Below are 23,828 nucleotides of genomic sequence, written 5' to 3'. Positions count from 1 at the left end.
TGATGTGGATAATGCAATAAAGGCGCGGAGTGGTTTCGATTAAGGACCTTCTCTGTCCTTGTTACAATTTTAAATGAAACAGAACATGAAAGCACAATAGTAATGTCCATGCTGCTGACTTCCAAAATGTTCTGTGCTTATCTTTCTTGCTAAGGGCTACAACATCTTTTCTTGCTTTGAGTTTTCAGCTTCTAAAGCTTTCTGACTCACCCAGGTGATGTTACTCTATTAAAAACTCTGGATTCCCATGATAAGGAAAAGAAATGGGCAAAAGCTTTGCCCCCGTGCTGCAGAGATGAGGATCTAGGTTGCAGTCCTGCTAATCCCAAGGAAGTCTGTCGTCTTTCCTTAATCCAGAAATTAGAAATCTACGTAGATGTAAATAGCCATGCTCTGAAACGCACTTATGCTGCCTGGATTTTCCTATTGCTAACTGGAGTGGTTCTCTTTCTTCCCATAGAAGAAACCCAATCTTGCTAAACTTCGCAAAATGGCCCAGGCATGGCGTCTCTTTGGGAAAGCAGAAGGTTGCAATCCAAGGCAGAATCTGCAGCAGTCGGTAACTCCTTGTGAGCCACCCTGAGTACAGAATTACTGATGAGTAAGAGACAGGACAGCCTAAGGATCTGTGTGTCTCTGGACTGGAGCAGGAGCAGCGGGTAGCAGCAGCACATTTTGCACGCCAGCCCAGCGCATCTGAGCAGCTGCAAGGCCGCGGGGCTCTCACGTCTGTCCTCCTCTTGCTGAGTAGCTGGATGAAATTCAAGCCCAAAGACAGCTCATTCATCTGCATCTGTGGACACAGGAGATTACCACATAATAGTGACTGTTTGTAACTTGATTCTTGATAAATTTTAATGATTAATTGTTTGGTTGGTTTATGTTGGAGGGATGTGGTTTTTGTTTTTTTTCCAATTTGCAATTTTTTTCCAATTTGCAAATTTGCATGCATGTAATTGAGCTGAGGCTAAACTCCAAGACCAGTCTGTCTTTCTAGACTGCTCTAGATTCTCCCACCGGTCCCTCTTTCGCCTTCATTCTTCACTTTCCTCTGCTGCTGCTTTGTGTTCTAAATCACAGACTTTAAGAATTTCTCTACTCTCAATAAAAACATTCCCTGAAGTCTTCTATCAGTTAAATTATTTTAGGGGTAAAACTACTGATACAGAAGAGACAGGGACAAGGACAGAATAGAGAAAATTTAAAGTTCTCTTCCTCATTTTTGGTTTGTTTTATTGCTTTTTTTTTTTTAAAGACTTATTTATTTATTTGAAAAGCAAAGTTTTAGAGAGGTCTTCCATTGGCTGGTTCACTCCCCAAATGGCTGCAATAGCCGAAGCTGGCCAATCTGAAGCCGGGAGCCAGGAGCTTCTTCTGAGTCTCCCACTTGTGGGCAAGGACCCAAGCACTTGGGCCATCTTTTACTGCTTTCCCAGGCCATTAGCAGGGAGCTAGATCGGAAGTGGAGCAGCTGGGACTCAAACCAGCGCCCATATGTGATACCAGCACCACAGTCAGGGGCTTAACCCATTACACCACTGCATTGGCCCCATTTATTGCCTCTTTAAAAACAGAGACTGATGTTCATATCCCAAACCAGTGAAATGGTGAAAATACCAAGCACTTATTTTTTAAAATATGATTTTTTTTTTGTATTTTACAATGTGTTTATTTATGGGAAAGCAATTGTCATATCCAGGTGTAACATTTATTCTTTCAACCTAATCAGAAATGTTCCACGCTTTCTCTTCTCAGGAGACAGGATTATTTTGGCGTCTTTTAAACTGTACCGTGGTTTTAGTACATTATGTGTATCTAACAGCCTTCTGGGTTCACTTGGGACCAGAAGTCACCCTTCTGCAAGTGCTTGTTCCACCGCCCTGAGTCTGATTCTCCCCTCCCTTTTCAGGACGTGATTTGTGGTTAATAGAACTCAGTAGACTACAGTCATGTAGACGGGGAGAAAGGGCGGACAGCTGGGATGTGACTGCACCGGGGTGCTATACAACGAGGAAGGTGTTGCGATGAGAATTCTTCCTTCTGTATTTCCTGACCAACCTGCTTAATTCGGCTTTTATATCAGTAGAATGATTTTCTCATTTTTTAGTACAGGAAACAAATTTGGAAGGAAGTTTGTCTGCCAGCAGGCCTGGAGTGGATCTTAGCAGTGAGGGTACTGCATTGATTAGCGTGTGCTCAGAGGAGACTCAGGGAGGAGCGCCCGTTTCCAGGGGACCCTGACTGTGTGCGTGGCTGGAACCCTAGGAACAGACACCGCTGTCTGAGAACAGCTGTCATTCTTCTGCATGCAGGGCCGCGGGCTTTCCGACTGGGAGCGTGACCTTAGGAAGGAGGGTCTTTTCAGGGGATTTGCAAGGCTGCTGGGAGCCGTCTCCAGGCCAGTGGGTGGCCTGGCCGCGAGCCTGTGCCTCATTCTGCAGAGCCGGCACAGAGGCCAGCTGTCCCAGGACTTTGAAAAACTTTTTAGGTCAAATTTACAGAATTTAAAAACATCTAGCAATATCTCTTACAGGATGAGGGGGTGCAGTTTCAAAGGGTTTTGCGATATACATAATCCCCAGCTACTATTTTCTTGAGAGAACCAAAGGATTAGAAAAAGTTCTGCATAAATTATGTAGCCAGCCTTTCTGGCTAGCCCGACTCAAGCAAAACAAGTGAGTTACCCTGTTTTAATAATTTATAAACTAAGTAACATGCATCAGCATAAAAACAAGCTATTATCCAATAGAGGACTTTTACCACGTAGTAGGGTTTCATCCTCTTTTGTTTTGAACTGCTGTAAGAACAAAGATGTGTTTAATTTTCTAAAACATGTAAGATACTTTAAGGTTTTCTGTTTTTTGATTTTTGATGTTTCTATTGTTTATTTGAAAAGTGGAGTTAGAGACAGAGGAAGACAGAGAGAGATCTTCCATCTGCTGGTTCACTCCCAAAATGGTAACAACAACCAGAGCTGGGCCAGGCTGAAGCCGGGAGCCAGGCACTTCATCTGGGTCTCCCACACGGGTGCAGGGGCCCAAGGATTTAGGCCACCTGATGCTGCTTTCCCGGCACAGGAGCCGAGAGCTGGATCAGAGCAGAGCAGCCGGGACTCGAACCAGTGCCCATATGGGATGCCGGCTTTGCAGGCGGTAGCTTAACCCACTACACCACAGTGCCAGCTCTGTTTTTAGGTTTACAAAATGATTCTTCACAGACCTTCTCTTACTGAATTTCTGGCTTTTTTTTTTTTTAAGATTTATTTATTGCAAGATTTACAGAGATCTACTGGCTCCTGGCTACAATAGCCAGGACTGGGACAGGCCAAAGCCAGGAGCCTCATCCATGTCTCCCACGTCGGTGACAGGCCACAGCGCCGGCCCCTGTGATGTATTTAGTAGGATTTCATTAGTTTATGAATTTACTGATTCCACTTTATTAGATTCTGGTTGGTAGAGACCTTAGTAACTTCAGAGTGGAACCTGAGGGGTGAGATGTGAAGTGCAGCCACTCTCAGCATCCGCTTTTCAGTAACTTTGATCAGAATTCTGTTAATAGAGCGCAGGTGGCTGTCTGTGCCTTCAAGAGGCTTAGCTTTAGTCAGGGAGAGAAGGAAACTGATGCTAGGATATGGCAGCTTCCTCTCAGAGTCACAGCTGGCTCTCTGTCACAGAATGGGAGGAGGTTAGCATTCTTCCATCAGAGTGAAGAACGTGGGGGCCGACACCGTGGCGGAGTAAGTTAGGCCTCCGCCTGTGGCGCTGGAATCCCACGTGGGTGCTGGCTCGAGTCCTGGCTGCTCCACTTCTGATCCAGCTCCCTGCTATGGCCTAGGAATGCTGCAGTAGAAGGTGGCCCAAGTCTTTGGGCCCTTGCACCCATGTGGAAAACTTGGAAGAAGCTCCTGGTTTTGGATCGGCGCAGCTCCAGCCATTGCAGCCATTTGAGGAGTGAACCAGCGGTTGGAAGACCTCTCTGTCTCTGTCTCTGCCTCTACCTCTCTGGAACTCTACCTTTTAAATAAATAAATAAATAAATCTTAAAAAAAAAAAAAAAAACATATCATTTTAAAAAATAGTTTATCATTCCTCAACATTGTATTACCTCTTTTACGTGTAAATTATGAATTTCAGATATCAAGTCACCACTAAGTAGCAGTAGCTTCCTTGCACTCTAGGTAAGTTTTTTTTTTTTTTTTTTTCCAAGATTTATTTATTTGTTCAAAAGGCAGAGTTACAGCACAGAGGCAGAAAGAGAGAGAGAGGTCTTCCACCTGCTGGTTCACTTGCCAAATGGCCACAATGGCCAGAGCTAAGCCGATCTGAAGTCAGGAGCCAGGAGCTTCTTCCAGATCTCCCATGTGGGTGCAGGGGCCCAAGGACTTGGGCCATCTTCTGCTGCTTTCCCAGGCCATAGCAGAGAGCTGGATCGGATGTGGAGCAGTCAGGACTCGAACCGGCACTCACATGGGATGCTGGCACTGGAGGCAGTGGCTTTACCCATTATGCCACACCACCGACTGCGAGCTGGTCTGAATTCTACATGTCACTTGCCTGGGAAACCACTGCAGAAGGGAGCCCTCCTTGCAGCGCAGAATTCAATGCAAACACCAGGCCATCCCTGTCTCAAGGGCAGGTTTGGCTCACAGGCCGCCCTTCATTGTGTGAGCCATGTGAAGAGACTGGGTTGGACTATAGCTCGTTATTAATAGTAATTGCTTAGCCATTGCGCAATATCCTGGAACAGCTGTTTAGTGAATGAAAGAATAATTCAAAGTGGGCCAGATATAAAACACTTCCAAACCACATTTCAAAATAGCTGTTCTGTGTCAGGTTAGGTGTGCGTCTGCAGAGGGAGTTTTTGCGAGGACGGGTGGATGGCATCACCATCTGGTGCCATCTTCATGGCCAAGCAGTTCTGATGTGCTGAGTTCCACGCACGTAGTCTTGTAGTCACGTAATGGAAGTGTGCGACCGGCAGCCTGCGTTGCCGTCGCCCGGGGACTATGCCGCAGACTGCTCTGAGAAGTGCTTCCACAGCACATCTGTGAAACTCACGATCCTACGGTCCCAGCGTCTTTCTCTGAGGTATCACTTTACAACTTCAGTTTTTATTGCTAGAGTATTTTTTCAAAGACTTCTTCTCAGGCTAAATTAGGAATTTCTGTTCCTTATTTGAGTTCCAAGAATTATGCCTTTCCTGCCCTCCGCCCAAATTGGAAGATAGAAGCTGTGGGAAAAAGTGTCTTTACAAACTGCATTATCTGACTTGGTTTATTTAGCATATTCAGAAAGATGTTCACATCCAAGGAGTCCTAGTGCTACTAATGCTCCCCAAGCCAGGAGAGTTTCCCCCCAATGTCTGGGCCCTGCCTGCAGGAGGGCACCAAGGCTGAGAGTGGGTGTGGGCTCCACGGTTCCCCCGCCCTGTTCAGGTGCTCTGTCCGCTACTCACCCTTCCTGAGAGAGAGAGGGAGGTGAGACGGCACGGGCTTTGCTTGATTTGGACGCACATGCCGGTGGTCCTTCTGCTCCGGGCCCCGAAGAGATGACCACGGTGAAGCAGAGCCACCCCCTTCCCCCTCAGCTCTGCCTGGGAAGGATGTTGGTGCTAATTTTAGGCCGAGACCAAGATGCACGGAGGACAAGTATCATAAAGCATTTTTGGAGCTAGGAACAGATTTCAGTTCCTTGACTCACTGCTGCTCTCACTCCAAACCACACAATTGTACCCAAGTGAACTGCTGTTAGAATTGGTGCCCTCGGAGGAGACAATTGCTTGTAATTGGTAGCTGTAAGCCACTTCACTGGGAAAGCGTGGGGTCTTAGAGGCTTCGAGAAATAACTGACAGACCGAGGCCAGAGTGAGTCAGGCTCTGCTGAGTCATAGGTTTGGGTCAGTGTCATGGCTGACCTCTCTAATCTTGCTTTTTTCCTTCCTAGGGAAGTCAGAGGCCTAAGCAAAGATCGATGTCACACAGGCATCAAGGAGTAGGGCCTTTCCCTCACAACCTGCCACTGGCCAGTGTTCCCAAAGTGTGCTCAGGGACCTGTTAAAGGTAGGTTCCCAGGGGTCTCCGTCTCCCCCACAGACACGGCTACAGGGGGCAGCAGGCCTGCTCCCTGACCGTGACAGGTCATCCAGACCACCTGGGGAGACTTCTTAGTTGACAACTGTGAATCACTAAAGTAGGACACTTGAGGATGCAAACAGGCAGGTGTCTGATGTGGCAGTCAAAATGCCGCCTGGGAAGCCCACATCCCCTAGCAGAGAGCCTGGGTTCGAGCCTCAGCTCCCCTCCCAGTGCCACCGTTCTGTTACTGCGCAGCCAGGAGGCAGCTGATGATGATGGTTCCGGCAGTTCCGTCCCTGCCACCCACGTGCAGGACCTGGATTCAGTCTCAGATCCTGGGTTTGGCCTGGCCCAGCCTTGATGGGTATTTGGGAAGTGATCCAGCAACTGGGAATTCGCTCTCAAATAAATAGAGTGGAAACAATATATAAGCATATTAAAATCAGATGTCTCCCTGCTTGCTACTGTTTGGTGTTATTCTTCCAAACTTTTCCCCTGTGCCACATACATGTAATTTTGTTGTTTTAATGACAGAACGGTCAAATGCACTTTGCAGCTTGGGTTGTTCCCCCCCCCCCACTTCTTTTTAACCGACAGTATAAAATGGACTTCTTGGAACATGCATCTGGCCTAGTGGTTAGAATGCTTGCATCCAGTATGAGAGCACCTGTGTTCAAGTCCTGGATTTTCTCCCAACTCCTAGTGAGTACAGTGGGAGACAGCAGGGCTGATTCAAGTGGCTGGGTCTCCGCCACCCCATGGGAGACCTGGGCTAAGTTCCCCGTTCCCAGCTTCAGCCAGGGTCCACCCCAGCCATTGCGGTTCTTTGGGAAGTTAACCAGTAGATGGGAGCTCTGTCTCGGAAATAATAAAAACAAGAATAAAATCAGTGGAAGACTTTCTCATGAAGCCAGCCCTGTTAGGAGCGACAGCCCAGGGGCCTGCCCGGGTTAGGCAGACGGCAGAAACGAGTTAAATGGCTCCGCTGGGAAGTGGGTTTTCCACGAAATGAGATCAGACGCTACCTACCACTGCCATCGGGGAACGTGAGCCCAGTTACCAAACCCGAGTTCTTAAGAAAAGCAAGAAGTCTGAATTTTTCAAATGTGCAATCTCCAGATTTTTAAATATCGGTAACAAATTCAAATTAAACGCTGGGCAAACCAGCCAAAAAGTCTTCAGTCAGAACACTGCACTGCTGGCACCCTCTGAGCCCTCTCCCGCAGCCTACACATAATGTTCCCAGAGTAAATGCCACTTATTTACTGACCTCTCTCCTGCGACACTCTGGCCGTGACACTGCAGGTGCCTCTCTGCGCATTGTTTGTGTGCCTGCACCAGTAATTCTACAGCGTAGCTTCTGAACTGGCCCAGAGCGTTGGACCCGCTTGTGGTCCTAAAACAAGACATGAGGCCGGCGCCGCGGCTCACTAGGCTAATCCTCCGCCTTGCGGCACCGGCACACCGGGTTCTAGTCCCGGTCGGGGAGCCGGATTCTGTCCCGGTTGCCCCTCTTCCAGGCCAGCTCTCTGCTGTGGCCAGGGAGTGCAGTGGAGGATGGCCCAAGTGCTTGGGCCCTGCACCCCATGGGAGACCAGGATAAGTACCTGGCTCCTGCCATTGCATCAGTGCGGTGCACCAGCCGCGGCGGCCATTGGAGGGTGAACCAACGGCAAAGGAAGACCTTTCTCTCTGTCTCTCTCTCTCACTGTCCACTCTGCCTGTCAAAAAAAAAAAAAAAAAAAAAAAACACATGACATGAGAGCCCTCTTCTGCTCTAACCACTCCCCGCAGTAGGCTGATGGAGCCCACGACAGCACAGTGCTTTTTAGGTTCCCAGGTGATTCTGCTGATACAGAGGCCTTGGACGCCACTGTCCTGGGTCCCTAACAAGCTGCTGGGGGCCATTTCCGGTCAGCTACAAGAGGAAAGGGCCAATGCTTTATTTGTGCTTCTGCATTTCAGACATTTCCCTCTAATTGCAGCCCCTCTGAAGACACAAGAAGGGCTCTGCTGCTCCTAGAGGTTCCGTGGGACCAGGACAGTAAATCACCACGGCGGCAGGCCTGAGGAGCTTTTATTGGCACGGCCTGTGAAAAGGTGTGGGGGCCACTCCCGAGCAAAAGTCTGTATCCCAGCAAGGTGTCCAGTGTCCTGAATACCACCACTCAACAGGCCAAGTTCCTGCCGCAGACGCAGCCAGGTCACCGACAGCTCCACAACCAAGCGGGTGAGCCTCCTGCCCTGCGAGCGCACGCGGCAGGAGTCGGGGGATGGGGGGCGACCAGCCCGCGGGGCTCAGGCTGCCCTGCCCCTGGGCGCACGAGGACGCCTCACAGCAGCGGCGCTCGCTCGGCCTGCGCTCCATCCGCGTCGGCCTGCGCGGTTTCCGCCTGCCGAGCGTGGTCACAGGACGTGGTCCTCGGGGTGGTAGAGTTCGCTCATCAGGCGGTAGATGTAGGAGGGGGCGTTCCCTCCGATGTTGGAGATAAACAGGGTGATGAGCTCTGGCGGGACGTAGTCGAACACGGGGCAGTGGACGCTGACCTTGTCCAGAATGTCGCCTGCAAGGCAGTCACACGTCAAGATTACACCGGGAACCTCTCCCAGGAGTCAAGTAGCAGATCAAGTCTAGGTTCAACAGTGCAGGCACACAAGATGCCCAAGGCAGGGAGGCTGCGGCGCACAGAAACCAGAGTGAGGCCTCCACGTCCTCTGCTCCCCCTTCACACCCTCCAGTGCCTCTGCACAGCCTCAGAATAAAATTCAAACTCAGGGCCCGGGACAGTAGCGTAGTAGGCTAAGCCTCTGCCTGCAGTGCCGGCATCCCATATGAGTGCCGGTTCAAGCCCCAGCTGCTCCACTTCCCATCCAGCTCTCTGCTATGGCCTGGGAAAGCAGGAGAAAACGGCCCAAGTCCTTGGGCCCCTGCACTCATGTGGGAGACCCAAAGGAAGCTCCTGGCTTCGGATTGGCTCAGCTCTAGCCATTGCAGCCATTTAGGGAGTGAACCAGCAGATGCAAGACCTTTCTGTCTCTCCCTCTGTCTAATTCTACCTCTCAAATAAATCTTTTAAAAAAAGAAAAACTCAAACTCGGATTGAACCTTCAGGTGCCGTGCCCTCCCTATCACACCACAAGAATTCCAATCTGTCCCATCCCCCGCGCTCACTGCTGCCAGCCAGCGGCGCCGTCTTCCAGCAGGTGAAGCGCAGCCCACAGCAGCGGCTGCCTCCCCAGCTGGAAGCTCCACTCATTCAGGACCTGCCGAACGGTCTCCAGACCTCCCCGAGCTAAGGTCACTCCGTTGCGTCACCCTTGCACGTTTGCGTCCTCAAACATCCCACAGTCTGACATTTTCTCATCTGTCTAACGATAAACGGAAGCTCCGTGGGCGCGGGGCCTTATTTGTTTTGTTCACGGTTACGTGCCCCGTGCCTAGAACAGCACTGGCTACACAGAGGGCACTCGGTAAATACTTCTGGAAGGACGAACGTTTCAATCAAGGGAAGGGTTACGCAGCATCCCAGAAGAGCGAAGATCCCGTGCACTATGCCGTGTTCCCCGGGATGGCGGCAGGTGCACTGAGCAGGGCTGCCATCCACAGAAGCAGCCGGAAAGACCCCGACACATGAAGGCCCCAGGCCACAGGCGAGTTTCCCAGGTGGGGCCATGTCCAGCGTCCTTTGGCAGCCAGCTCACTGAAATGACCCCCACAGCAGCCGAAAGCAGGTGCATTTTCCCCTCCGGCTGCTGCCTGTGTTTGGAACAATGCAAAGCCACACCCAGTTGGTCTGCGTGACCCAGTCCACTGTGGCTTCAAGTATTTATCTCAGAACAGACTAGCATGGACTGAATCCGGGCTGCGAGCACGTGCTGCACTGTGCTGCTCACAGGAACAAACAGTCCCTGAGGAGGACAGCTGCCAGCCAGCCAGCATCCACTTCTACAAAACCCCGGCACGCACACACACACACAATTCCTGTACCTTCTGTGAACGGCAAGACTTCTTCAGGAGCCACAAATTTGTGAAATGAATCTTCCTCATTGGGGAACTAGGGGGAAAAATGCTTTCATAAAGACCCAGCAATTACACTCCCAGATAGACACGCAGGCAAATGAAAACTTGGCTCCACAGAGGAAACAAACACATGTGCTCACAACAATGTTATCCACAAAAGACAAACGCCCCCCAACGGACGGGTGGATGAGTGCACTGTGGTATATCCACGCACGCGCACAGATGGATGGGCGCACCGTGGTATATCCATGCACACGCGACACGACGACTCAGCCTTCACGAGAAAGGCAGCTCTGACCACAACAGGGATGAAATCCTGAAAGCGTTATGCTAAGTGACAAGTCAGGCAGGAAAGGTCACTAACTGTATGACTCTTTATAGGCAAATCCACTGAGACAGGAAACAGATGAACGATTACTAGGAGACGGGGAGAAGGCTGGCTGGGGAGTGACTCCTTAATGGGTTCAGGGTGTTTTCTGGGATGTCAAAAAAGAAGTGTTGAAACCGGAAAAGTGTTGGTTGCACAATGCTGTAAATGCACTAAACACCACTAAATTGTACATTTGAAATGGCTAATTGTATGCTGTGTGAATTTTACCACAATTAAAAAACAGAGGGACCTATAAATAAATGTTTCAAAGCAGACTGCCCCCATCAATGATGGATGGCTCTTCACTTAGTAAACTGCTGTATGCAAACTACAGAGGACAGGCCCTGGGAAAATGGCAAATAAAAGCTATTCCAGGGGCCGGTGCTGTGGTGTAGCAGGTAAAGCCGCCATGTGCAGTGCTGGCATCCCATATGGGCGCTGGTTTGAGTGCCGGCTGCTCCACTTCTGATCCAGCTCTCTGCTATGGCCTGGGAAAGCAGTAGAAGATGGCCCAAGTCCTCGGGCCCCTGCACCCCTGTGGGAGACCTGGAAGAAGCTCCTGGCTTCGGATCAGCGCAGCTCCTGCCATTACAGCCAACTGGGGAATGAACCAGTAGATGGAAGACCTCTCTCTCTCTCTGCCTCTCCCTCTCTCTCTGTGTAACTCTGACTTTCAAATAAATAAATAAATCTTTAAAAAAAAATAGATGAATCTTAAAAAAAAAAAAAAAAAAAAGGCTATTCCACGGCCCTGGCTTCACCCCGCTTGGCCCGTTCAGGAGCAGTCAGGGCCCCGGGGAGTGGCAGCCTAGTGTAAGCAGAGGCCCTTCCCGACACCTGTCACCTGTCGCTGCAGGACAACTTGGCTTCCGGTCAGTCATCTTCCTGCATCGAGCCTTCGGTGGCTCTTTCTAGCCTCCGCTGGGTCTAAGCCACTGAGTAAACGCAGATAAAGCAGCCCCAGCTGAGCGGCTGCACACCCACACTCGGCTTCCTCCTCTCTGCTGGGCCGGACAGACATACCTGTGGGGACAGCTTGAACATGGGGGCGCAGACGATGAGTGGGGTGGAATGGTGTTTTGCTGCCAATGCCAGAGTGTGGGTTCCGGTCACAGCTCGCAGGGCACCGTTGGCCAAGATGGTCTTTGTGCCAATGATCACCTTTGGGATGGGAAGAAAGATGAGGACCACCCTGGGGTTAGAACCCTGAAAGGCTCACTGGCCAAACAGGCTGAAGGCTCAGTACAAGTTCCGGCTTAAACGTGAGTTCCCATGTTATGAGTGGATGCAGAGAACCACAACGCCTGTGCCCTCAGCCCTGTCTGTTCCGGGAGCCTGCACGCCACACCTCCTGAGAGCCAGAGGCAGGAGCCCCGCAGCCAGGCCCTGGCAGCTGGCACTCATGGCTTAGTGCCACGCCATTCTTTCAAAACTTTAACCAGACAGGGCTATTGTGAAGAATGGGATGTAGATACAAATAAATTCAATAAGTACGTTTAAAAGAACTAAGTATGTGCAGTCAAAAGGTGCTAGAAACTCCTCTTTTCCCACAGATGTTAGGGGAGGAGAAGAAATCACAACTTTTTTATTAACACATTCTTCATGAATTCAACAGAGCTCCAACAGACCCACCTTGTTGACTCTTGACATAACAGCAAAAATGGCAGCATCAGTCATGACAGTGGTCTCAATGCCTGCTTTGGACAGGTTGACAGCCATCTCGTGACCCTGCAACAGGAGGGAAAGGCCGGCGCTGGGCAGTGAGCAGGAGCCCGTGGGAGGAGCTGGGGAGCCCGCGGGCCGGCACGGCGGGCACACGCCTTCCAGCGTGTTTCTGCTGACGAGGCACTCTCTGGAAAGCAGCCAGGAGGCCCGGGGGAAGCTAATAAACGTCCCACACTCCGCAGGGGCGCTGGAGCAGTCACAAAGCTGAGACAGAGCGTGGTGCGTGACCAGCACCCCCGCCGGGCCGCTCCTGTCCCCCCACCCCCACCCCCCGCGACATCCTGCTTCCCCACACCTTTCCTTCCTGAGACCTGTCATTGACTTCCAGCCGGAGCGAGGTCACACCACACGTCAGCCATCCCCACCGTAATTCACCCTATCCTGAGTCCTAAAAGACCAATACTCAACTTTCCTCGGACCCTGCGGTTCACCCAACTTTCTGAAACATTTCACGGGATGAAAATTTCCTTCATGCTCTACTTTATCTTCTCAGCATCTCATTGGCTTGCAGGTGGGATTCAAAAATTGGCATACAGGGCCCAGGGCTGTGGCTGTAGCCGGTAAAGCTGCCGCCTGTGGTGCCAGCATCCCATATGGGCACCAGCTTGAGTCCTGGCTGCTCCACTTCCAGCCCAGCTCTCTGCTATGGCCTGGGAAAGCAGTGAAAGATGGCCCAGGTCTTTGGGCCCCTGCACCCACGTGGGAGACCCGGAGGAAGCACCTGGCTCCTGGCTTCGGATTGGCGCAGCTCTGGCTGTTGCGGCCAATTGCAGATGGAAGTCTCTCTCTCTCTCTCTCTCTCTCTCTCTCTCTCTCTCTTCTCCCTCTATGTCTCTCCTTCTCTCTCTGTGTAACTCTGCCTTTCAAATAAATAAATAAATCTTAAAAAAAAAAAAAAGGCAAAGAAATCGGCGTGGAGCCCGCGAGCCTCCCTCCCTCCCTCGGCTCGGCGGTTCCCCGGCAGCTGCACAGCGCCTCACCTGGCAGAAAGGGGCGCACTCCGCCACGATGACGTGGAACTTCCTCTTGCGCGCAGCCTCTCGGAGGAAGGCCTCGACCGTGCGGGACAAGCCAATGGTCATGATGACCTCGTTGGAGTGGATGTGCTCCAGGGCCTGGGCCGCAATGTTCTCCGTAGTCCCTTCTGCAAGATCAGTTTTGCAAGGAAAATAGGACACCGACCCAAGAGTGCGGAGAGGGCACGGATGCCACCCCCGGCAGCCCTGGACCACGGCTGGTCCAGCTGCCCCCCTCCCAGCCCGACTCTTCAGCCCCGGCCCTGGCTCCCCACCAGCTCGGTGCAGCTGCTGTTCAAGGCCGTGAGAGAACCATCTGGGAAACCCTACAGTGCTGAGCGGGGTACACGGAGTTTCCCCCCAAAGGCATCTTCCTGCAAAAGGTGGACACGACAGCTCCGCGTGACGAGGGCAGGCAAGAGAAGAACCACGGGGGCTCGAAAGCAGCAGCTGGGGACCCAGAGAGAACCCAACGGGATATGCAACAAGTTCGGAGAAGCAGAACTCAAAGATAAACTTACTTAGGTGCAAAAAAAAAAAAACCCTCTTGGAACCCCCACTTAGTTTTTTCATAATGCACACTTCCCATAAGCCTTCTGGAGACCCCTCTTGTGTGTGTGTGTGTGTGTGTGTGTGTGGCCAAAGAGAGCCTATCACGCATGGTTTTCGGGAGTTCACTTTCTTTAAAACCAAAAGAAAGCCCTGTCCCCGGGGCCTCTGCCCTGCGGACCTGCAGGGGGGTCTGTAAGGCAAAGCACAGAGGCTGCTTCAGCGCCGCTGGCTGCTCCAGCAACGCTTCCTAACCAAGACACCGCCCGAGGAGGGGCCGGCCGCCGCCAAGGCTCCGCCGACGAACCACCTGCAGGGGCGCTCAGACCGGTCCTGTGCATCCCACCGTCAGGCCTCTCACCCAGCTCCACCAGCAGCTCATTGATCGCCTCGACGATGTTGGACTGAAGTTGGGCATAATGGAAGCTGAAATCCTCGCTCAGGCCCCCAGACGTCAAGAGTTTGTGCAGGGACTCCTGCTGATCGCTCTCGTCGCTGCGCCCGTGGAGTCTGGGAGGCAGGTGAGGAGGAGCTGTGGTCAGGTGGGTACAGGAGCTGCTCAGCTCCAGTCCAACCCGGAGTCCAACCCGGAGCCAGGGCGCGAGCCTGACCTGCCATACTCCTCCCGGATGATTTTGAGCACTCTCCGCACCATGTTGCCCACTGTGGTCTCGGAGGGCTGCGCGGCCATCATCCGCCTGCCCTCTCTGCGGATCAGCTCCATCAGCTCCCCTGCGGCCCAAGAGACGGACGGTGAGCGGGGCCAGCGCCTGGGGAGGCCGGGGAGACTTTCAGCTTTGGGGTAGGGCAGGGAAAAGGGGCCGGGGACCCGAGCGGAGTTAGCCTGCCTCACCCGCGTTGCTCCAGCGGTGGTCTGTGATGATCCGGCGCAGCAGCCCCAGGGTCTCCCGAGCCATGTCCTCCGAGCTGCGCTGTCCGCCGCCTCGCTTCAGGGCTTCCACGAAGCTCTCGATCCTCTCGGACAGCTCCGAGCCCTTCTCCGTAGCCCCCGGCATCTCGACAGCAGTCGCCGGGCAGGCGAAACAGCACCTGTTAAGACCGTAGAGCTTGCACTTCCGGGGCAGACAAGGTCGACTTCCGCCCTGCCGAAAAACTCGTTTTGAGTGGCGGCCGGCCACGCCCCTCACTTCCATGTCCCACCCCTTTCCATACGCCTGAACCAATCAGAGACGGGAAGCTCGCGTTGTTCAGTCACAACTGAGCGTCCCCACGCCTCCCGGGGCAGAGAACCGGAAGTGGCCTTTCCTAGCCCCTTCGGTGCGGTATAGAGGCGGCCCCCTCCAGCCTGCGGTGTGTGGCTCGGCCCGTCCGGTACCCGAGGTGACGCCGGAGAAGTTTCCGCAGCCCATGCTCCCTGGGTGACGGCCCGATGTCCTGTCACACTCGGAGTGCACTCCCCGGGCAGACGCCTCGTGTCAGTGCTGGTCCGCGGCGTGGCACTGGCCGCGCCCGTGTCTCGCTGGTAGATTGAACTCTCTGAGGACGGGGCCGGCCTCACGGCCGAGCACTTGTGCTACCTCGCAGAGGAGCCGGGAGTCGGGGATGGGGACGCTGGCGGTCCACAATGGGCGCTGCCAGAGGTCCCGCGGTGTGGGGAGACCGCGTGGCACAGCGCGGCCAGGCAGATTCTCACCCGCCTCCCAGCTGGGGAGACAGAGCCGCGGAGTCTGAGCAATGAGGGGTGTCCGGGCGTGGGCCCAGGCCAGTCGGAGCCTGGAGTCCGAGCGTGCTGTGTGTGAAGCCGCGCCGGTCGAATCCAGCAGTGCGTTACCCACACAGTAGAATTTCAATCTGGAATGCAAAGCTGGTTCAATAATTGAGAAATCAGTAACGATCTAGGAAGTAGAACAAAGGGGTCATGCTGATGAATGCAAGAAGCAGCCTTTTGTGAAATTCGACGTCTGTTCGTGATAAAGACTGCGAAACCCGGGAACGCGAGGGAACGGCTTCCACCTGATAAAGTGCGGCTACCGAAAGGCCCACTGAAAATCATAGTTAAGATGGCCAGGGTGCTGGGTGTTTCACCACAAAACTAAAATGCCTTTTTTAGAAAGATCTATTTATTTATTTGAAAAGCAGAGTTACAGAAAAGAGAGATCTTCCATCTGCTGGTTTACCCCCCAGATGGCTTCAGTGGCCAAGGCTGGGCCAGGCTGAAGCCAGGAGCCAGGAGCTTCGGGTCTCCCACGTGGGTGTAGGGCTCCAAGGACTTGGGCCATCTGCTGCTGCTCTCCCAGGCCTTTAGCAAGGAGCTGGACTGGAAGCGGAGCAGCCAGGACTTGAACTGGCGCCCTCCTGGATGCCAGCAGGAAATGGCGGCTTAACCGGCTGTGCCACAGCACTGGCCCCCAAACCGAAATACTAGCACACCCCGGTCTTCTCCCACACCTAAAATAACTACTAAACTGAATTTTGATCGGTGTTCCTTTACTTTTTAAAAAAAGCCTATTATTTGTTAGAATCCCCAAACTGTTTAGTTCTGCTTCTTTTTGAGGATCTTTTTATAAATGGTATTATAATTTTCTACAACTCTGGCGGTGCTGTGGCTTACTTGGTTAATCCTCCGCCTGTGGCGCCGGCACCCCTGGTTCTAGTCTCGGTTGGGGCACCAGATTCTGTCCCAGTTGCTCCTCTTCCAGTCCAGCTCTCTGCTGTGGCCCGGGAAGGCAGTGGGCCCTGCACCCGCATGGGAGACTAGGAGGAAGCACCTGGCTCCTGGCGGCCGCAACAGCGATTTGGAGAGAGAACCAACGGAAGGAAGACCTTTCTCTTTCTCTCACTGTCAGATTAAAAAAAAAATTTCTGCAACTGTGCTGTTTCACTTGCTTTGACACCCATCCACGTTGCGTGTATCTGTAATTCTGTTTGCACTGCTGCTTGTGACTATATCTCAAGTTATCTGTTCATTCTCCAACAGACATAATTGGGTTGTTTCCACTCGGGGGGGGGGGGCGAATGAATACAAACAACAAATATTCTTGCATATATTTTGGCATATTTATAGGTGAGACAGCTGGGTCACAGGCTAAATGAATGTTCAACTTGGCAAATCGATCTGATCTTCCAGAGTGGTTAAGTTAATGTATGCTCCCTCCAACCAATGTTAGAGTTCTAGCTGACCCCCATCCTTACCAACAGGCAGTGTTATCAAGTATCTTCTTTTGGGGGAGTCAAATAGGCATAAAAGGATACTTTGATTTTTTTTTTTTTTTGACAGGCAGAGTGGACAGTGAGAGAGAGAGGCAGAGAGAAAGGTCTTCCTTTGCTGTTGGTTCACCCTCCAATGGCCGCCGCTGCTAGCGCGCTGCGGCTGGCGCACCGCGCTGATCCGATGGCAGGAGCCAGGTGCTTCTCCTGGTCTCCCATGGGGTGCAGGGCCCAAGTACTTGGGCCATCCTCCACTGCACTCCCTGGCCATAGCAGAGAGCTGGCCTGGAAGAGGGGCAACCGGGACAGAATCCGGCGCCCCGACCGGGACTAGAACCCAGTGTGCCGGCGCCGCAAGGCGGAGGATTAGCCTAGTGAGCCACGGCACCGGCCAAATTTATATACCTTTAAAAAGAATCTTTTTCTAATGGGTGCATAGGAGTGCTTTATTTATTCTGGATACCTTTTTTTTTTTCAGTTATAACTATCTTCTCCCAGTTTAGAACTTTTTTTTTTTAAAAAAATGATTTTTATTTATTTGAAAGTCAGAGTTACACAGAGAGAAGAGAGGCAGAGAGAGAGAGAGAGAGAGAGAGAGGTCTTCCATCCAATGGTTCACTCCCCAGATGGCTTCAATGGCTGGAGCTGTGCCGATCCGAAGCCAGGAGCCAGGAGCTTCCTCTGGGTCTCCCACGTGGGTGTAGTGGCCCAAGAACTTTTGCCATCTTCTACTGCTATCTCAGGCCATAGCAGAGAGCTGGATGGGAAGAGGAGCAGCCAGGACTAGAATCAGCGCCCATATAGGATGCCAGCGCTTCAGGCCAGGGCGTTAAGCCACTGCGCCACAGAGTCACCCCCTAGAACTCTCTTTTTTTCTTACTTTGAGATGTCTTTAATCATATTTCTTGATTCTAATATCTTCAGATATGTCAGTCTGGGGTCAGAATTGTGGTGTAGTGGGTTAAGCCACTGCCTAAGATACCAGCATCCCATATGGCTGCCAGTTCAAGACCTGGCTGCTTCACTTCCAATTCTACTCCCTGCTAATGACCTGGGAAAAGCAGCAGGGAATGACCCAAGTGCTTGGGCCCCAGCACCCACATGGGAGACCTGAATGAAGCTCTTGGCTCTTAGCTTTTTGCTCAGCCCTGGCTATTGTGGCAACTTGGGGGTAAACCAACAAATGGAAGATGGATCTCTCTGTCCCTTCCACTCTTTCAAATAAATAAATAATTTTTTTAAAGTATCAACCTTATTTAAGATTTATTTTATTTATTTGAAAGGCAGAGTTTATATGTGTGTGTGTGTGTATACATATATATATATATAGAGAGAGAGAGAGAGAGAGAGAGAGAGAGAGAAAGATCTTCCATCTGCTGGTTCACTCCCTAAATGGCTGCAATGGCTAGGGCTGGCTCAGGCTGAAGCCAGGAGCCAGGAGCTTTCTTCAGAGGTCCAAGCACTTATTTTTTTTTTTAAGATTTATTTATTTACTTGAAAGTCAGTTACACAGAGAGAGAAGGAGAGGCAGAGACAGAAAGAGGTCTTCCATATGCTGGTTCACTCCCCAGTTGGCTGCAACAGCTGGAGCTGCACTGATCTGGAGCCAAAGCCAGGAGCCAGGAGCCTCCTCTGGGTCTCCCACGTGGGTGCAGGGGCCCAAGGACTTTGGCCATCTTCTACTGCTTTCCCAGACCATAGCAGAGAGCTGGATCGGAAGTGGAGCAGCCAGGACTAGAATCGGCACCCATATGGGATGCCGGCACCACAGGCAGTGGCTTTACCTGCTATGCCACAGCGCCGGCCCCTGGGGGCCAAGCTCTTGAGCCATCTTCCACTCCCTTTCCAGAGCATTAGCAGGAGCTGGATCAGAAGTGGAGCCCACATAGGATGCCAGTGTCACAAGTGGCAGTTTCACCAACTATGCCACAACACTAGGCCCGATCTCTTCTGCTATAGTTAATGCCTTCTGTGTATTATTTGAGAAATCTTCCTGTAATCCAAAATCATAACTTCCTATATTCTAATATTTTATAATTTTTCCATCACATATAATTTGGATGACAGATGGGAGTCCAATTTTCTTTTTCTAACCATCCTTCAGTAGTTTCTAGTGTCACAATTGTCCTAAGTCAAGTTTCTGTAATGTGTAAGTCTGTTTTGAGGCCGTTTATTTTGTTTCATTGCTAAATTTATACCCAAACCAGTGTTACATTGTCATACCATTACCTTATTTCTTTTTTAAAAAAATATTTTTATTTATTTATTTGACAGGTAGAATTACAGACGGTGAGAGAGAGACAGAAAGATAGGTCCTCCTTCCGTTGGGTCACTCCCCAAACGGCCGCCACCATGGCTGGCGCTGTGCTGATCCGAAGCCAGGAGCCAGGTGCTTCTTCCTGGTCTCCCACACGGGTGCAGGGGCTGAAGCACCTGAGCCATCCTCCACTGCCTCCCCAGGCCACAGCAGAGAGCTGGACTGGAAGAGGAGCAGCCGGGACTAGAACCGGTGTCCATATGGGATGCCAGCACCACAGGCGGAGGATTAACCTAGCGCACCAAGGCACCAGCCCCTATCTTATTTCTTAAAAAAAAAAAAAAATTTAGCTTACTGGAAAGAAAAATTTCCTTGCCTAACTAATTTCCTTTTCTTAACTATTTTTCTGTACCATGTATGTTTTAGAAATAGCTCATCTATACCAAAAATAAGCAGACAGACAAACCTCTGTTAAGATTTTGGTCAGAACTGCTTTAAATGTATGAATCAATTTGAGGTGAATCAACATCTTTAAGATACTTAGTCTTCCTTTCCATGAACATGGTGTACATCTCCTTTTATTTAAGCCTTTTATGTCTTCCAGTAAGATTTTATAATTTTCTCCATATATATCTCTTTTTTCAAAGATTGTATTATTTATTTATTTGAGAGGCAGTTACAGACAGAGAGAGGAGGAGACAGAAATGTCTTCCATCCAATGGTTCGCTCCCCAAATGGCTGCAACAGCCAGAGCCGGACAGATCCAAGGCCAGGAGCCAGGAGCTTCCTCTGGGTCTCCCACACAGGTGCGGGGCCCAAGCACTTGGGCCATCTTCCACTGCTTTCCCAGGCCATGGCAGAGAGCTGGATGAGTAGAGGAGCAGCCAGAACACTTAGCCCACTACGCCATAGCACCAGCCCCTCCATGTAGATCTTGCACATGCTGTATAAGATTTATCGTTGGCCACCTTACGTATTTGTTGATATTATAGATGATGATCATTATTTGTCATGATTGTTAACTTTATTGAAAAAAATACTTCCCTTTTAAATTTTGAAAAAAAAAAAATTATTTGAAAGGCAGACAGGGTTCTCACCTGCTGGTTCACTCCCCAAATGCCCACTACAGCATTTGGCTGGGGCCAAAGTTGAGAGTTGAGGACTCTATCCAGGTCTCCCATGTGCTACTCAATCCAGGGTGCAATACTCCAGTGTGGGATTTCGGTATCTTAATCACCAGGCTAAACACCCACTACTTAAGACTTTTTAATTTGCATTCTTTTCCTATTAATCAAAGTGAACATTTTTTCATGTTTACTGACCATCTGCATTTCTTACAAATTTCTGGTCATATGATTTGTCATTTCATTTGAAAGACAGAGTTACGGGGAGAAGTAGAGACAGACACAGAGAGAGGTTTTCCATCCGCTGGTTCCTCCCCAAATGGCCACAATGGCCCGAGCTGAGTCCATCTGAAGCCAGGAGCCAGGAGCTTCATCTTGATCTCCCACATGGGTGCAGGGACCCAGACTTGGGCTGTTCTCTGTTTTCCCAGGCACATTAGCAGGGAGCTGGATTGGAAGTAGAGCATCTGGGACTCGAACTGACACCATATGGGATGCCGATGCTGCAGACTGGGGTTTTAATCCATTGCGCCACAGCACTGGGCCCCCATTTCTTTCTTCTTCCTTGTTAACAGAACTTAGTTTGGTTTCTACCCACAGAGAAAGTGTCCCTAGCTCATGGGTAAATCCTGATTGATCTAATTCTTTCTCCCCCCACCCTTTTTTTAAAACCAGTATAGGGAAACCCATTTTGTAACTAGAAGGATATGAGACAAGTCTATTTGGGACTTCCTGGAAAGGCTTCCCTGCTCTTAAGGAAGAGATAGAGAGTCTACAGCTATACCACCCTGAACGCGCCCAATCTCGTCTGATCTTGGAAGCTAAGCAGGGTTGGGCCGGGTTAGTACTTGGATGGGAGACTACCTGGGAATACCGGGAGCTATAGGCTTAAAAAAGGAGAGAGATGGAGAAAAATACATAGTCTCATAGTTAACATGCTAAGAATGGCAGAATAAAAAACAACAGAGCCTAGTCTCTTATTACAATAAATACTTAATGGGTAATTTATATAAACTTTTCTCATCACAACAATTTTAAGACTGGTACTATTAATGTTACTCTTTTCAAAAGTGGAACCTGAGGTATAAGTATGGTAAATAACCTGCTCAATATAACCTGCTCAGTGTGATGCTCTTATCAGATGAAGAACTAGATGTAAACTTAACAGTCTGGCTTTGGGCCTGCACTGTTGGTTAGTCTATGTACTGTGGGATCCTTCATAAAAGTTAGTATATGAAATCAAGTCTGGCTATGGGCCTGCACAATTAGTCTGTGTACTAGGCTGTCTTAATGTTGGTGTGTGAAGTCAGCAAATACAGAAGTTGTCCTAACTTTTTTTTTTTTTTAAGATTTATTTATTTGAAAGTCAGAGTTAAAGAGAGAGAGAGAGGTAGAGACACAGAGAGAGGTCTTCCATCTGATGGTTCACTCCCCAGATGGCCACAACAGCTGGAACTGCGCCGATCCGAAGCCAAGAGCCAGGAGCTTCTTCCGGTTCTCCCATGTGGGTGCAAGGGCCTAAGGACTTGGGCCATCTTCTACTGCTATCTCAGGCCATAGCAGAGAGCTGGATCAGAAGAGGAGCAGCCAGGACTAGAACCGGCGCCCATATGGGATGCAGGCACTTCAGGCCAGAGTGTTAACCCACTGTGCCACAGCACTGGCCCCGTGTCCTAACTTTTTACTTCTTACATGAAATGATATATTTCCCTTTTGCTTAGACATTTTGAATAACACTTCCTGTCATTTACAGCCTCTTGATATTAGGTATTTATCTTTTTCTAGTTGATTTTTAGAAAGATTTGTTTATTTGAAAGGCAAGGTGGCCGGCGCCGTGGCTCACTGGGCTAATCCTCCGCCTAGCGGCGCCGGCACACCGGGTTCTAGTCCCGGTCGGGGCGCCGGATTCTGTCCCGGTTGCCCCTCTTCCAGGCCAGCCCTCTGCTGTGGCCAGGGAGTGCAGTGGAGGATGGCCCAGGTGCTTGGGCCCTGCACCCCATGGGCGATCAGGAAAAGCACCTGGCTCCTGGCTCCTGCCATCGGATCGGCGTGGTGCGCCGGCCGCAGCGCGCCGACCGCGGCGGCCATTGGAGGGTGAACCAACGGCAAAGGAAGACCTTTCTCTCTGTCTCTCTCACTGTCCACTCTGCCTGTCAAAAAAAAAAAAAAAAAGAAAGGCAAGGTGACAGCGGGGGCAGGAGGGGCAGAGATCAATCTTCCATTCATTGTTTGACTCCCCAAATGGCTGCAACAGCCAGGTCTGAGCCAGGCCCAGTCCAGGAACCAGAAGTTCTATCCTGGACTCTCACATGGGCAGCAGGGGTCTAAGCACTTGAGCCATCTTCCACAGCTTTCATGGGCCCATTAGCAGAAAGCTGGATTGGAAGCAGAGCAGCCGGGACTCAACCCAGTGCTCAGATATGGGATGTCAGTGTCTTAAGCAAAGGCTTATCCCATGGCACCACAATGCCAGTTCTGTTTCCAGTGGATTATTTTTAAAGTTTTATTTTATTTATTTGAAAGAGTTACAGAGAGAGAAGTCTTCCATCTACTGGTTCTGTTGTGCCTGAGCGAGTGTAGACAAAGGAGCTCCACACATTGATAAAATTGGATGGTCCTTTATTGCCGGCAGTGGAGAGTGGGCTCATGCCCTAAAGAACTCTCGACCCTGAAGCCCAAAGCAACAGGGTTTATAAAGGCAAAAACCGCAAAATCGGGAAGGGAATTCATGGTGGCTAGGATCAGGGGGGAATACATGGTTACTGGGGTCAAGCTGACCTAAAACCTATGCGAAACTAGTATCAATTATAATCTTGACAATGCCAGTTACAATCTTAACAATTTTAATTATAATCTTGACATTAATCCAGGTATTGGTTTTAATCATATGTAGGACATAGACAAATTACATTTTTATCATTAACCCAGGTGCAGCCTATCCACTTCCAAGCTTGAGCAATCATGCTAGGGGGTTTCTATGCTCTGCCAAGTGTGGTGTAGTGGACTGCTATTGTCCGACTGTTTTAGATGATAGTTTCAGACCAGAGTCACACGGTGCGTGTGTGGGGGGCACCTTACCAGAATGGAGTCTCAGGTTTTTCAATGGAGTCCCTATTGTCAAGGTGTTACTTCAGTTCACTCCCCAAACAGGCGCAACGGCTGGAGCTCAGCTGATCCAAAGCCAAGGAGCCAGGAGCTTCCTCCGGTTCTCCCACATGGGTGCAGGGTCCCAAGCACTTGGGCCATCTTCTACTGATTTTCCAGACACATTAGCAGGGATCTGGATCAGAAGTGGAACAGCCAGGATGGCACGGGGATGGGATGCTGGTGCTGCAGGCCAGGGTTTCAACCCACTGCACCACTGCACCGGGCCACTCCAGTTGATTTTATAAGGTCTATTTCTTTTTTTATTATTTTTTATTTTATTATTTTTTTTTTTTGACAGGCAGAGTGGACAGTGAGAGAGAGACAGAGAGAAAGGTCTTCCTTTTGCCATTGGTTCACCCTCCAATGGCCACCACAGCC

General features: G+C 50.6%; 2 protein-coding genes and 1 non-coding gene across 25 annotated transcripts in view; 2 read left to right on the top strand and 1 right to left on the bottom strand.

Annotated features, from left to right (window-relative positions):
- MLH3 (mutL homolog 3) overlaps positions 1–1,122 on the top strand; it is a 38,650-nt gene extending 37,528 nt beyond the window's left edge. For all 23 annotated transcript variants that reach the window (XR_016226611.1, XR_016226610.1, XR_016226607.1 and 20 more), the window contains one exon: positions 461–1,122. Coding sequence is in view for 18 of the 23 variants with exons in the window: in XM_070065284.2 (XP_069921385.1) it covers positions 461–583 (123 nt within the window). In the remaining 5 variants the exon portion in view is untranslated. The remainder of the gene's footprint in view (positions 1–460) is intronic.
- A 7,011-nt stretch (positions 1,123–8,133) lies between these two features.
- Positions 8,134–14,825, bottom strand: EIF2B2 (eukaryotic translation initiation factor 2B subunit beta; the record flags this gene model as incomplete). The annotated part of the gene is given in 8 exon segments (NM_001082631.1): positions 8,134–8,637; positions 10,062–10,128; positions 11,488–11,625; positions 12,097–12,192; positions 13,170–13,333; positions 14,116–14,264; positions 14,366–14,486; positions 14,608–14,825. Coding segments are annotated over 8 exon segments (1,056 nt in total). The 3' UTR covers positions 8,134–8,479.
- Positions 14,826–21,073: 6,248 nt separating this feature from the next.
- LOC127484669 (5S ribosomal RNA) lies at positions 21,074–21,192 on the top strand. The gene has a single exon (XR_007911838.3). It is a non-coding gene; the product is annotated as a 5S ribosomal RNA (ribosomal RNA).
- The last annotated feature ends 2,636 nt before the right edge of the window (positions 21,193–23,828 follow it).

Source organism: Oryctolagus cuniculus, chromosome 20, assembly GCF_051225735.1.
Source record: "Oryctolagus cuniculus isolate XC-2025 breed Fujian yellow rabbit chromosome 20, ASM5122573v1, whole genome shotgun sequence".
NCBI lineage: Eukaryota > Metazoa > Chordata > Mammalia > Lagomorpha > Leporidae > Oryctolagus > Oryctolagus cuniculus.
The sequence above is the reverse complement of the archived record's forward strand: the minus strand, read 5'-3'. Positions and strand labels throughout refer to the sequence as shown.